Source organism: Nothobranchius furzeri, chromosome 17 (genome assembly GCF_043380555.1).
Source record: "Nothobranchius furzeri strain GRZ-AD chromosome 17, NfurGRZ-RIMD1, whole genome shotgun sequence".
In the NCBI taxonomy this organism is placed as follows: domain Eukaryota; kingdom Metazoa; phylum Chordata; class Actinopteri; order Cyprinodontiformes; family Nothobranchiidae; genus Nothobranchius; species Nothobranchius furzeri.
The window spans coordinates 34,614,438-34,628,422 of record NC_091757.1 but is presented as its reverse complement, the minus strand read 5'-3'; the positions used below and the strand labels follow the sequence as shown (position 1 = coordinate 34,628,422).

The window sequence follows — 13,985 nt, the reverse complement described above, 5'->3', positions numbered from 1 at the left end:
GCTCAACATTTAGACACTGCTTCAACTGTGCATTAGGACTGCTCCATAGTTTCACCCCACACACACAGAAACACAGAAGCATTCCCTAGTAGCACTTGCATTTATTATTTTGCTTAGCTGATTATCTTTAAAAATATGTGATGTTTAATTTATCCAACTGTAAAATAATGACCTGGTATGATCTCCATGACTCATTCTGTGAATGATCCTAAATACATGTTCTGAGTTAGAAGGGAATTTAATGTACCTTGTAATTTGTCCCCAAATCTCTACACAGAAGCGTTCATAAAGCAATATTTATATTAGTGTTAATTTGAGCCTGTGTGTGTGTGTGTGTCCGCGCGTGCACGTGCGTGTGTGTGTGTGTGTGTTTGCGCATGTGTGTGTGTGTGTGTGTGTGTGTTTGCACGTGTGTGTGTGTGTGTGTGTGTGTGTGTGTGTGTGTGTGTGTGTGTGTGTGTGTGTGTGTGTGTGTGTGTGTGTGTGTGTGTGTGTGTGTGTGTGTGTGTGTGGATTGAAGCTGAAGCTTAATTTGTCCATCACAACTCAAGACTTCTCATGATACATACAGTAAGAACAATTAATATACATATTAACACTTAATAAATAAGTCGCTGGTTTTAAGTGATTCAAAGTTTGATTTTATGAAAAGGAGAATAGTCATTTTTAGAGTAAGTGAACCATATTTAAACATCAGAAGAGACTGAGTGTGAACAGAGTTTTGGGAAAGAGCTGAACAACATCTGAGAATGAAAACTAAAATTAATACTCTCAAATGTACAAAACACACCGAAGCCTTTTTAGCTGTGTGGGACAATCCACTGCAGAAAAACAGGCTGATATTTATTATTACAGTTATAATTTAAACTCATGAGCACAAACATGAGTAGCTGTAACAGCTTCTCCCTCAGCTTCTCTTTATTTTATTTTTCAATCACTTCACAAAAACAAAATCCAGAAACTCAGAAGGTCAAGTACTCTGAACAGCTGTCTGGAGCAGAAACAACAGTCAGACTCATTTTTCTGCTGCTTGGAGCTGCAGAGAGGTGACCTCCTTGTTCACCATGAGGATTGTCTCAGTGGCCACCAGCGACTTCAACATGGAGACCTTCAGCTGGGTGGAGAGCATCATGACTCCAGGTGGGTGTAATGTGTAGCCAAAGCATCTTTTCTGGCTTTCTATAAAATAAGTCTTTGACTCACTCTTAGTCTGACCTCTCACCTGAGGAAACTGCCAGGGTAGACCCCCCTGGAGCAGACACCCCGACACACCAGCCTTCAGGATCATAGAGGTACGCAAACCCAGGCAAGGTGGTGATTCAGCGGATGGGATGTGTGCACTCACTCACTCACTCACTCACTCACTCACAGCCAGAGACGTGTGTGTGTGTGGGAGGGGGGGGGGACCGGAGCACCCGGAGTAAACCCACGCATACACGAGGGAGAACATGCTAACTTCACATGGAAAGGTCACACTGGTATTGACCTGGAGACCTCGCTGTGAAGCTAAATTTCCTACATCTTCTCCACCATGCAGCCCCGTTTTTCTCCTCTGGCTGTGTGTGTTCTGAGAGGGGGTGCAGCTCTGACTTATGAGGTAGGATATGAGCAGTGATGGGAATAACGCTGTTTAAAATAACGGCGTTACTAACGGCGTTCTTTTTTTTGGGGTAACGGAATAATCTAATTAATTACTTTTCCCACTGTTGCAACGCCGTTACCGTTACTGGGGACGGAAGGTTGTGCGTTACTATGTGCTTGTCGAACGTTGAGCAACATTGTGAGGCTTTCTGACCGCCACACTTCAGCTGCAGCCAGGGAGAGAGAGGTGTCGGTAACGCACTTACAAACACGATGATGATTGGCCGGGTGGGCGGAGACCGTCACTGTCTCAGTCACTGCCTGCTGTAGACACAACAGAGCAGTGATGGGAATAATGTCGTTTAAAATAACCGCGTTACTAAAAAAATATTTCTTTCAGTAATGAGCAAACTAATTAATTACCATCTTCTTTTAACAAAACGTCGTTTCTGTTATTTATAAGAAAAAGCGTGCGTTAAGCAGCGCGGTGTGTTGAAGCTGTCATCAGCTGATCAGGACCTAAAGAGGCAGATGTTTTCATCCAAGTGCATCATGACCCGTGAAGAACGAGGAAGACGTGATGAATAGTCTACGGCTGCAGGCGTGGATCTGCAGCCGTGCCCTTCTTAGCGTGACAGCGGGACGTCCCGAAGGTCCGCTCACCTGTTCACCGCTCAGACGTCCTGATCTTCTACCTTCCTAGATCATCCAGCTGTAACCTGTTTCTGATCATGTCTTTAGTCCCGCTGTAACACTGATGCATCAGTCTCAGACGTCATGGAGCTCAGAAGTTATTAGAACTACCTGTGTGTGTTTACCACCCAGCTTCAGCTCTTCTGTGGTTGGGTCTGACCCAAGTTAGTAAATGTGAGTCCTCCATCAGGCTTTTGCCTCTTCTAGTGTCATTTTAAAGGATTTTATTCATTTATTTATTTAACCATTACTAGATTACCAGCAACAGAAATGCTACTAAAAACACACAATTATGCAAAACTGAAAAAATTAAAATACTGTGCAAAATTACATTCATTTCTGTAATTTAACTAGACTGGGAGATCATTTAAAGGCTCAAGAACCTTCACAGGTGTTTCTATTTGCAATTTTAAATTTTAGCTGATTGGGGTCTTGTTAAATATCACACAGTGACCTTTTAATAGTCTAGATAAGTGTAATGTTCCTGTTAGTAGATCCTCCTGTTAAGTGCTTATTTATTTAAATTATTCAGGTTTATAAAAAACATTAGGTCATACATTTTATTATGTTCCAGTCATTAGTTATTTATATTTCACTATTGTAGTCATTTTATAGTAAATTAAGTAAATTCAATTAACCCATTTTTATTGCATTCTTTAATGACAAAAGTAACTAAGTAGTTATTTTTCTTGGTAATTAGTTACTTTTATAATCTCGTAACTCAGTTAGTAACTGAGTTACTTTTTTGACAAAGTAATTAGTAACTATAACTAATTACTTTTTTAAAGTAACTTTCCCAACACTGGATATGAGATTAATGAAAACGTGATAAATGGGATCAAAGGCAGACATTAGAGAATAATTAATCAGTAGCTAATTGGAGAATGTCTGCAGGAAATCATAAACAAGAAAACAGCTGGTAGGGTCGCCCAAAGGTGACTGATCATCAGACAAAGTGCAACCTAAAGACTCCTTATGATGATAGAAAAATTATTTAAAAAAAATAATTACATATCTAGCTGTTTGTTTCATTTTGTTGTTTTTTTTTTAGATTGGTTTTGCTTTGTTGAATTGGAAATCAATATTTGTCTAGCAGGGACTAATTGTTAGGTTTATCTTCTACATAGTTTAAAGAAAATATGCTGACTTGCTACTTCTGATTGGTGTGTGTGTGTGTGTGTGTGTGTGTGTGTGTGTGTGTGTGTGTGTGTGTGTGTGTGTGTGTGTGTGTGTGTGTGTGTGTGTGTGTGTGTGTGTGTGTGCGTGTGTGCGTGTGTGTGTGTGTCCAACCTGGCATTAATGGGCAGAGTCCTTATATGCTCTCCGACACCTTCCACATCCACTACCATTGCCACCCAGTAAGTCTTAACTGTGTTGGAGCACAGAGTCACCTGTTGGTCACAAAGAGTAAAGATTCAGTAAAGTAACTATAGTTACTCAGTTTACTTGGATATAATTGTTGTTCAATGGGTTTGTTAGAAGAGGATGGAGTGTTTTATATAATCTACGTTAGACGTTGGAGTATAAATATGGAATTATATCTGTTTTGGCTAAAAACTGGAAAACTGACTCATTGGTAAGCAACTTTTGCAGTCTCTCTTCATTTCTTCTTGACCACCAGTCTCTTTGAATTAGAGGAAGAGATAATTCCGTTAATGAGGCAAGGAAAGGCAGCTTTATTTATAGAGTACATTTGTTCTTACCAAATGCAGACGTTTAAACTGATTTTAGGTTTATATCGTTATACTCAAGTCTACTGACGAGATTAGGGCAACTGAAAAAAAAATTGAGAAGAAAGAGAATACTGACTTTTTCCTCAGATTTATTAAAGTCAGAATTCTGAGAAAAAAGACTGAATTCTCTTTCTTTTCTTTTCTTTCTTTTCAACGGCCCTTATCCTCTTCCGTATAGGGAACCTAAATCTCCTCCCTTTCCGGTCAGCTCATGGGTCCCCGGAAGAACGAAAGAATGAATGAAGTCAATGGGGCTAAAAGAGCTACTTTCTAATCCGCTTTGTCTTATGTCCTGGATCGCACATGTGTTGTACTGCAATTTAAATGAAAACTAATGATGGGCATTTCAATCATGTCAGTCACATACTTTGTGATTTATCAGCTTGTAAAAGTTTGTAATTAACACGACAACAAATTAGACATTGGCATGTAAAATATATACAACGTCACCACAGAATCTCTTCTCCCCAGCATAGCTGCTACTTACCACATGGCCAGATTTATGGTGGTTTTTTTATCTCCTGAAGGAAGGATTTGATGTTCGCTAAACTTACAGCCAATTTCCCTCAGTTTCTCTCTGTGTCTGCTTCGATGATGCCACTTTCGTGAAGCGCATTTGTAGTCCTGGACTTGTTTCTGCACAAAACCTAAAATAATTTTTACCCCTGTTTGAAAATAAGCGCTTTCTTGGTATCAGAATGTGTCTTTAATATTCACGGACATCATAGAAACATGGTTGAATGAAAACATTTCTGACAAAGATATATGGTTTGATAACTTTGCTTTATTTCGTATGGATAGAGGGACTAGGGGTGGCGGGGTTGCCACCTATGTCTCAGTCTGACTTCTCAAGTCAGTGTTCCCACAGTCAAACCACTGCACTTCGAAGCCATCTTTACTATAATGTATTTCTATGGAAATAAGCACATTATTATGTGATGCATTTTTATATTAGATGCTTGCGTGAACGCTTACATTTGGGCCATTCCCATCTGTACCGGGTTGGCCCGGGCCGGGTAGCGTAGGTTGTTTACATATCTGGGTGGCCTGGTATTTTTCCGGGCCAACCAAGGCTCATTCTCAGCCCTCTTCTCGAGGGGGTCTGCTTCAGGCCGACCAGGGCCAACACACCTACTGCTGACAGCAAATTCACACCTTCCATTAGAGCAAGCCTCTGATTGGTGGGTAGAATCAGCCCAAATGGGCTTAAGGCAAGGATGTGTGGAATCAACCGGGCCAGGCTGGGGCCGACTGGGGCTACCCGGCCTGGGCCGACCCGGTACAGATGGGAATGGCCCAATTGACACACTGCCACTGATGGTAAGCTACTACGTAGCCACAGCCGCCCTGGGGCGGTCTGACAGAGGCGAGGCTATCATTTGGCGCTGTCGGCCCTTCTGACCACCACCAACTCAGTAATCTTCCTGAACATTGGACGGATTATAGAAAATTAAGAAATTTCTGTACCACCCAAACTAGGAATGCTAAAGTTGTTGTTTTTTTATAAGAATTGCTTATGTAAGGCTAATAATCCTAAACACTTCTGGAATAAAGTTAATAACTTGAGGGGGAAAACTAAGGCTAAAATTTCACATGAATGTTAATGGTAGTCTTACTAATGACCCGTCTGAAACTGCTGAAGCATTCAGTAAGCACTTTGCTTTTTCTCCTCTCCTTGAAGAAGAAGAACATAAAAAGCACGAGGCACTTTGCCTCTGCAGTCCCTATGGGTTCTTACACCATGCCTCAATGTTGCTCTAGTTGATTTTCCTTTTCTGAAATTCATCCAGACAAAGTGTTTGAAGTTATACAGGTTCTCTCTAGAGCAGGGATTCCCAAAGTGTGGTGCGCGCACCCCCGGGGGTGCGCGAGCTGCCGCTAGGGGGTGCGCGAGGTGAAAAGTGTAATGGCTGCAGAGCTCAGAGAAGTCTGTCATATGTCACCATTAGCGTAGCCAGAAACTCATTTGTGGGTGGGCCTAAGAAAAAGTAAGTGGGCCCAATAAAATTAATTGAAAACAAGTATATTTTGCTTGTGTGTGTGTGTGTGTGTGTGTGTGTGTGTGTCCTCCACATGTGCCCTAACTTCATAATAACAATGCGCCGAGCTTCAGCACTCTGGCCTGCGCACGCCGATATGTTCCGTATTTTATCATTTTTAACGGTGTTGGAGAAGTTTGAAGGTGGTGAGTCATTCTGGCAGATTGTAATTAACACCCTGTCTCATGCAGGTGTTCTGACATTGTAAACCTCACACACGCTGAAGATCTGAAGTTCAGAGTAAGTCTGTCAGAGGTCAGACACACACACACAGATTCAATAAGCGCGCACGCTGCGCAAACTGCGGCGCGCCGTCAGACTGAAGACAGAAATGAGCTCTGCCTCCTCTGTGATAAAAACTTTTAAGAGGTTTTATAACATTTTTCATTCCAGGTCAGATTAAGATATTAGCTTCTATTTTGGGATGACGTATTAAAGTCGGGTCTGCTCCAGCCAGTGACTCCGATCCTGAACTCATGTTACTGCAGCATTTGTTATTCCAGTCCGCATGTCAGCGGATCGCAGATTCAGCCACACCATAAAACAGCAATAAGTCGGTCTGAGGCAAAAGTGAACCTCATGGCTACAGCTTTTTCCTTTTCCCCTATAGACATTTGATTACACACAAGTTGGTGGCCAGCTCAGGTTTACGCAGAGCAGAAGGAAGGAGAGCGCTCTGGCCGCACAGGTTAAACGTTCCTACTTTAAGAAAAACGTTAAATTGCATTTTTTATGTGCTACCTGGGCACTCTAAATATTTATTTAAAATTAAATCAAAGGAAATTGTAATGGAATCGAAAGCTTATTAATTACTATTTAAAAAATGAAAGTGATGGGGAAAAAGGTCGATCATATTTTTTAACCCTGTCTGTTTAGCTTGACGTCTGATATATATATATATATATATATATATATATATATATATATATATATATATAGCCATGCCCTGATGTGTGTGTGTGTGTGGGGGGGGGGGGTGTCAACATGGTCGGGACATAGAAGGGGGTGCGCGGCTAAATAAGTTTGGGAACCACTGCTCTAGAGGGAATACTGCTGGTCCAGATGGTATAGAGGGTTGATTTGCTAGAATGGCTGCTGATATTCTCGCTTTTCCATTATCAATTCTTTTTAATCATTCCATCAACTCATGTTCTGTTCCTAAGGCTAGGCAATGCACTAAGATAATACCACTGCATAAAGGACGTGATACATCAGAACTTAATAATTACAGGCCTTTTGCAATAATTAACATAGTTGTTAAAACATTTGAAAAAATGGTTATTAACCAACTAATTATCTAGAGGACAACAATTTATTATCTCAGTACCAATCGGGATTTAGAAAAATCTTTTCTACAACAACTGCTTTGTTTAAACTCACTAATGACATCTACTCTGGTTTTGATAATGATTTAATTGATGGCGCTATTTTTCTTGACTTAACAAAAGCCTTTGATCATGTCGACCATTATCTACTTTTAGATAAATGATATGCCATTGGTCTATCAAGGCTGTCTCTATTGTGGTTTAATTCTTATCTTCATTATCACTCTCAATTCATTTCTTTTGATGGTTCTGAGTCCAACACGTGAGGAGACATTAGAGGTGTTCCCCAAGGTTCTTCACTTGGATCATTATTATTTTCAATTTTCATTAATGATTTACCAAGGTGTTGTAGCTCCTATTCTGTTCAGTTGTACGCAGATGACACAGTCTTATACTGTTCTAAGCCAAGTAAATATGAGATACATGATGCTCTTTAACGTAATTTTGTCAAAGGTACAAAATGCCAGTAGCTCTGGCTAGCTCAGAACAAACTTCTTGCAAATAAATCAAAAACTTATTCCATGCTGTTCCACAGAAGCAGTGTTTACTCTGGTATTGATGGGACTCGTAATCTGCGATTTTTGGATTTCACTTCAGTACATTGTTCTGTTAAATTAAAATATTTAGGTATTTGGCTGGAGCCAGAACTGTGTTTTAAATATCATATTCACATGACATGCCATAAGGTCACACAGTGCTTAACCCTTCCACTGTCTTATTGGGTGACTCCGCTAGGAAAGTTGACCATTGAGCAGGATTGATGGTGTATCTCTTGAGGTCCACGTGGCAGGGGTGAGGTTGTGCTCACTCCTCACCCCCTGCCATGTGGACCTTAATGGATAAACCATCAACCCTGCTCAATGGTCAACTTTCCTGGCTGGGGTCACCTGATAAGACAGTAGAAGGGTTAAGAATCCTATATAATTCAATAAACAGTTTAGAACCAATAGTACTTAAGCGGATTGTCACTCAGCTTCTGCTGTCGATTATTGATTATGAAGATATATTGTATCAGAATTCTATGGTTGCTAGCCTGGCTGTGGTCCCTTGATGTTGTCTACAATAGCTTATGTCATTTTGCTTTACGGTGTCTTTTCAAAACTCATCAGTGTTGTATGTATGAACTTCTTGCTTGGCTGTCCTTAGAAGTCAATTTCATTGGATGATATTTAATTTTTAATGTATTTATTTTGATTTTCCATCTTATCTGAAAGTTTAGTTGGTTCCAATTGATTCTTTGTATTCCATCCATCTAACTGATCATCCATCATTTGTTGTTTCTCTGTTTAAAAAGGAGGTGGGGAGATTCAACTTTCGCATTAAAGCTCCTCAGGAATGGAACATGTTACCCACTGAATTAAGGTCCATTTCATCACTTGGTCAATTTAGTCACACTGTTTATGTTTATGTGAAGCCAGTTTGTGACTGCTTTGCTTCAACTGTGTAATGATGAATCTGTGTATTTGTTTGCTGCAACGCTGTTAATTATTGTCACTTAATCTGGATGTAAGTTTACTTCACATTTATATATGATGTTAGCGTAATGCCCTTATTTTGCTTGGAGTGACTCACAGCACTTTTATTATTTATACATTTTTATAACAATGCTTCTGTGGAACAGCATTTATTTTTTTAATGTTATTTTTTATTTGTTATTGTTATATTACTTTTTATTTCAAGTCTATTGTAATCAATTAACTCTGCCATCTTATTATTTATTGCTTGTGTTGAAGGAGGACCTGCTCAAAAACAAGATGTTACATCTCAAGCAGTTTATCCTCCTGAAAAACATGTTAAATAAATAAATAAATATGTGAAATCCATGGCACAAAACATGCAGCATTAGAAAATAGACTTGCATTCATTTTTTTTTTTTATCTTCCGGGGGACCCATGGTCCTGAAGTGGATGGGCGTGACTTATGGGCTCGACACACGGCAGGCAACAAACGACTGCGATCAGCGAAATTCGTCGCTGTCGCTTTTATTACCTGACACACGGGAGGCGACCCGTGGCAGCGACCAGCAGCAAAGCCGTCAACGCGTTCTGTTCCATGGCGAAATTGAGTCTTTCGTTGTTTTGATTGGCTGTGTCAGGTTGGAGGGAATTAAGGTTATTTAAGTGGTTCAGAGTTAAAAAAGCGTTAGATATGATGTTTCAAAAGGTGCTGCTAGTTATGCGGCTCTGGTGCAGAAGGCGCAGGGCAAAGAGGTGCCGGCTGCGGCGGAGAAGGTGAACGGGACCATGGTTGTGGAGGCTGGTGTCTGCTTCCAGCCTGGCAGCAGGCTTGTGCAAGTGTGGCAAGGTGAATAAACAAGGGCCCGGGCGGGATTCGATCCCCAGACTCCCGGGTGAGAGTCATACGCTCTAACCAGTCAGCCAAAGGGACATCCCCTTGACCAAGTAGCCAGGGCGCATGATCAATCGGGACATTGTGACAGGACGCTCACACTGTCACACAAGCAAGGCACCAGCATATACTAATAATAGTCACCAACAATTTCCCAAGCTGCTGCCTTTTTGTGAATATCTATATTCTTTGGTTGAAATATTGTACAGTTCTGGGAAATCTGTCACTGCAAATATTAACTTCGCCTCCATGTTAGCTCGGAGCATCCTATCCGCTCATTGGTCAGTGAATGAAACCTCCGTTGATTGGTCCTCGTCCCAGCGACAGCGATGAAAAGTTGAAAATATTTCAACTTTCTGGGATCGCGTCACTGGGTCGCCTGTGAGCAACACGTGCACGAGTGCAAAATTTCACACGCACTTTTTTCGCGTTTCGCTAAGTAGGGGGGAGACCCGCGATTATCGCTTTGTCGCGCATGTCTCATTGAAAATGAATGGAGGAGGAGAGGTGATGTCGCCTCCCGTGTGTCGAGCCCATTAGGCTCCCTACAACAGAGTTTATGATTATTATTTTTCATTCAGTTGATGAAATAAATGTAAATCTTCTGGCTATGGCATGCTTATTTTTTGTAGTTCTCTTAAGATTCAAGGACAGAATATTTCACTATATTTACAAGATTTGTCAAAAGTAATAAAACATAATAATAATAACAATAATAATAATAATAATAATAATAATAGCATTTGAGGAGTATAACATTAGGCTGAATTATTGTGTTATTGTTGAACAAAATGAAAAAATGTCTCATAAAGTTAAAAACCAGTTCCATAACACAGCTGTGTTTTATTACATGTTGCTCCTTAATTGTACCTTAATGGTGATGTCAGACATGGCGCTCACTGAGCCAGCTGCAGGGCTGACGGTGAACTCCACAGGACGCTCATGAACGCCTTGAGCTGTATGCCCCTGCCAGCTCTTCAAGGATAAATCAGACACCTGTCTGAAACCACTAACACTGGGAGACCCTAATCCGTCCCCAAGGACACGCAGAACAAAGTTTATAGGCACAAAGGATGTGTTGAAGAGGGTGCAGGTCAGCGTAGATGGGAACCCTACAGAAAAACACAGGAGCACAGGGGAAAAAAGAGTTTGATATAGTGATCTTCATAAGGATGACTGGTGTAGCAACATAAAATAAAATTAGTGTCTCACCAAAGGCAACATCTCCAAACTCTAGGTCCCAAACGTCAAAGTTGAATGTTGGACAGATGACACAACCCCTGATAAAAATTAGATACAGGATTAAAAGATATTTGTAAAATAGGTACTGTGGGTGTGACTGAAAGGAAAAACTATTGTCTTTCATTTGAAACACTGCTTAATTTTTTAAAATCTGTGTTAGTTTGTGTAGAAACATCTTCAGCTTCACCTGAAGGTCAGGGTGAGAGGCTGAGGCTGTCCTGTGACAGTAAGCAGTAAGTCTTCAGAAAAAGGTCCCAATGTGTGACTCTTAAAAGTCACTTCCACAATCTGATGGGCCTCAGGGGGAACGACACCCTCTGTGGGTCTGATGGAGAAATAATGACCAAACGTGGTGTCAGAGCTGGAAAACCTGAAAGGAGCATCAATCAGCCCTTTGTTGGAGATCTGAACCTAAGTAAAAAGAAGGAGAAATATAAATTTCTAATATGAGCATTATTATTGTTAATCAAATAATTTCTTTATTATTACACAGATAGACAGACAGTATTAGGATTTGAGATCTAAACAGATTTAGAGCGTGTGCCCTAAAAAGGAACTCACTAGCCTAATATTAGCATTTAAACAAACTAATGCAGCTCAGCAGCTAACTTTAATTCTTACCTCGTATCGGTTTTTGTCACCTATAAATACATTTTTTATATCCATTAGATTGTAGTTCAGCTGGAGTTTAGGTCCCAGGCCTTCGCCCGAAATTATGAGAGGTAACCGGGATTCATGACCTAATGAACAGATAAAGACGGAAAATTACACGCAAAAGAAAACAAAAGATCTTTTGGATCTTTGAGAAAATAAAACTAGAAAAGTAGAAAATGATCGTTTATTTTGCAGGCAAGTTGAAATCATTTGCTTATCAAACAGTTCAAATACAAAATGTGAGGGTTCTTATGAACAGCTTATTTTTGTTTTTCTCTTTAGGGTTAAAATTCGAGCCTTAGCATCTCAAGCTTTGCAGAACAGGAACCAGGGTCCTGCACCTCAGATGATTAAAGTTATAGTACTTGATCAGATTCTCACCTGCTTTCGAAGGAAACTAAATCTCACCTACAGTATAAAAGACACACTTGGAGGCTGCATGCAAAGTTGCCAACGGCCTTTCTCCACCTTTATGATGAGGTAACTATCTGCCTTCAACTGAATGATCAGCCTGAATTGTTGACTTTAAACCCTTTGCTAAAAGATTGGCGACGTGTGAATAAAATTGATTTGTTCTTAAGAATTCTTAATATGGATGAGTCCACCCGTCAGATTAGTATTTTTCAAATGAATTTTGTCTATTTGTGCTCAAAGGACTTTGAGGATTTCAAACTTTCAAAAGGAGAGTAAAACTGAACCAAACACGAGGAGCTGCTTATAAGGAAACATACTTTCCCAAACTAAGATGTGTTTAGTGTTTGTCCAAAGAAACTCTCAGGAGGGAGAGAGAATACTTCATAAGAAAACCAAAGAGATGGGGAAAGTAAAAACATAAGGAAAAGTTGTAAGGGTGTTGCATTTTATTGTAATTGTCTATTGTTGGTGAACTGGGAGCTGTGAATATTGGAGGGGGGGGGGGCATAAAAAATGTAAATTTTGTTTGTGTGATTGAGGATAAAACATAAGAAAATGGCTATGACACTCAGTGTAGGAAAATATTTTTTTTGTTTTATCTTCCTTGAAATTTGATGGGGGTGGGGATTATATAAGCTACCAGAGCTTCTTTCCATTCCTATTGAACATGTTCTACACACACACACACATATATATATACATATGTATATGTAAGAATACTCTTTGAATACTTTAATTTGTCTATTGAGTTACATGTTCAATACAGAAAGAAACGAGAAAGTCATAAAAACAAAAGTTCAGTATCTGGGGTAGTTTTGCTCCTGGTTTTAGTGTTATGAAGTGATGGGATGTGGACCCAAACTAAGGCTGACAAAGTTTTACACTGGATCCAGTGTTAGCCTTAAAAACTGAAAGAGTCCAAAGAAATTATGCCGATGGGGTTTGAAAATGGAAGTCATTTGAGTGTTTGCCAGAATAAACTAAAGTAAGGAAAAGTCTAAAATAATCGATTGACAGAAAAATGAGCAGGTGTGTGAGGGGTAAGATCTGCCAAAGGGAAATTGGATTAATAGATGAATAACAAATAAAGGCATAAATAGTTAAAATGACTCAAGGAAAATCCTAAACAAAACTCACCAGTGATGTCACAGTAGATGGTGTGTTGGTAAAGTCTGGCCTCCTTGGGCTTGAACACAATGTGGAACTGTGCTGTGGTTTTTGGATATATCTCCCCCTCCTGAGGAGAAACGAGATGTTTAATGGTGTTAAATGTAGATGCGTAAAGGAGAGAAAAACATGACTACAGAGAAAGGAGTGGGGAGGTGTACATGAGTAGGCCGCTGTCTTGTGTCTAGTCTACAGAGTGTTTGACCTTTCCAAAACTTTAAAATTTCTCCAGTCTCCTGCCTAAGTGGAGCAGAGAGGATGCTGGCGGAGAAGGGAGGGGTGGTGATGCCAGAAAGGGTCAGACTACCTGAGGGTCCCCCAGCAGAGAGGACACACTCTGTGGCCTCCTGGCACCAGAGTGGAACTAGGTTTCATCTTTTATTATGTTACTAAGAGTTCTGTCACTATGCAGCATTGATGACAACACATGAGGTATGGGGTGTATATCTAAATGTCCCCCATGTTAGAAAGGGAAATTCAGGTTATTCTGAAGTAATGCTTGCAAAGTTATGAGTGGTAGACAGCAGTCGGGGGTCAAGCTAACAGCTACTCAAAAGAGAAAATCCAAGACTACAACTAAAATAAGATGAGTGAAGCAAATAGCAGTTTGTGCAAATGCTAAAAATTAACACTTTTCTCCTTTGATTTAGTGTTATCCAATCATTGCTTATGTTATTAAAAAGATACTTTTGGACAACTAAAGTACAAACCGTCTCCTGTTCCAGCTAGTGTCCACATTCAGTGATAAATAGTTATTTTATGCTGAAACCCCATGTTCATGTGAGGTG

At 40.2% G+C, this 13,985-nt stretch overlaps 1 protein-coding gene across 2 annotated transcripts in view; it reads right to left on the bottom strand.

Moving 5' to 3' along the window:
- The window catches only part of hydin (HYDIN axonemal central pair apparatus protein), a 113,732-nt gene that overhangs the window by 84,733 nt on the left and 15,014 nt on the right, over positions 1-13,985 (bottom strand). For both annotated transcript variants that reach the window (XM_070546530.1, XM_070546531.1), the window contains exons 12-17: positions 13,168-13,267; positions 11,584-11,702; positions 11,150-11,373; positions 10,933-11,000; positions 10,591-10,832; positions 3,565-3,665 (exon numbers count right to left, since the gene is read on the bottom strand). In XM_070546530.1, the coding sequence (XP_070402631.1) occupies positions 3,565-3,665; positions 10,591-10,832; positions 10,933-11,000; positions 11,150-11,373; positions 11,584-11,702; positions 13,168-13,267 (854 nt within the window). The remainder of the gene's footprint in view (positions 1-3,564; positions 3,666-10,590; positions 10,833-10,932; positions 11,001-11,149; positions 11,374-11,583; positions 11,703-13,167; positions 13,268-13,985) is intronic.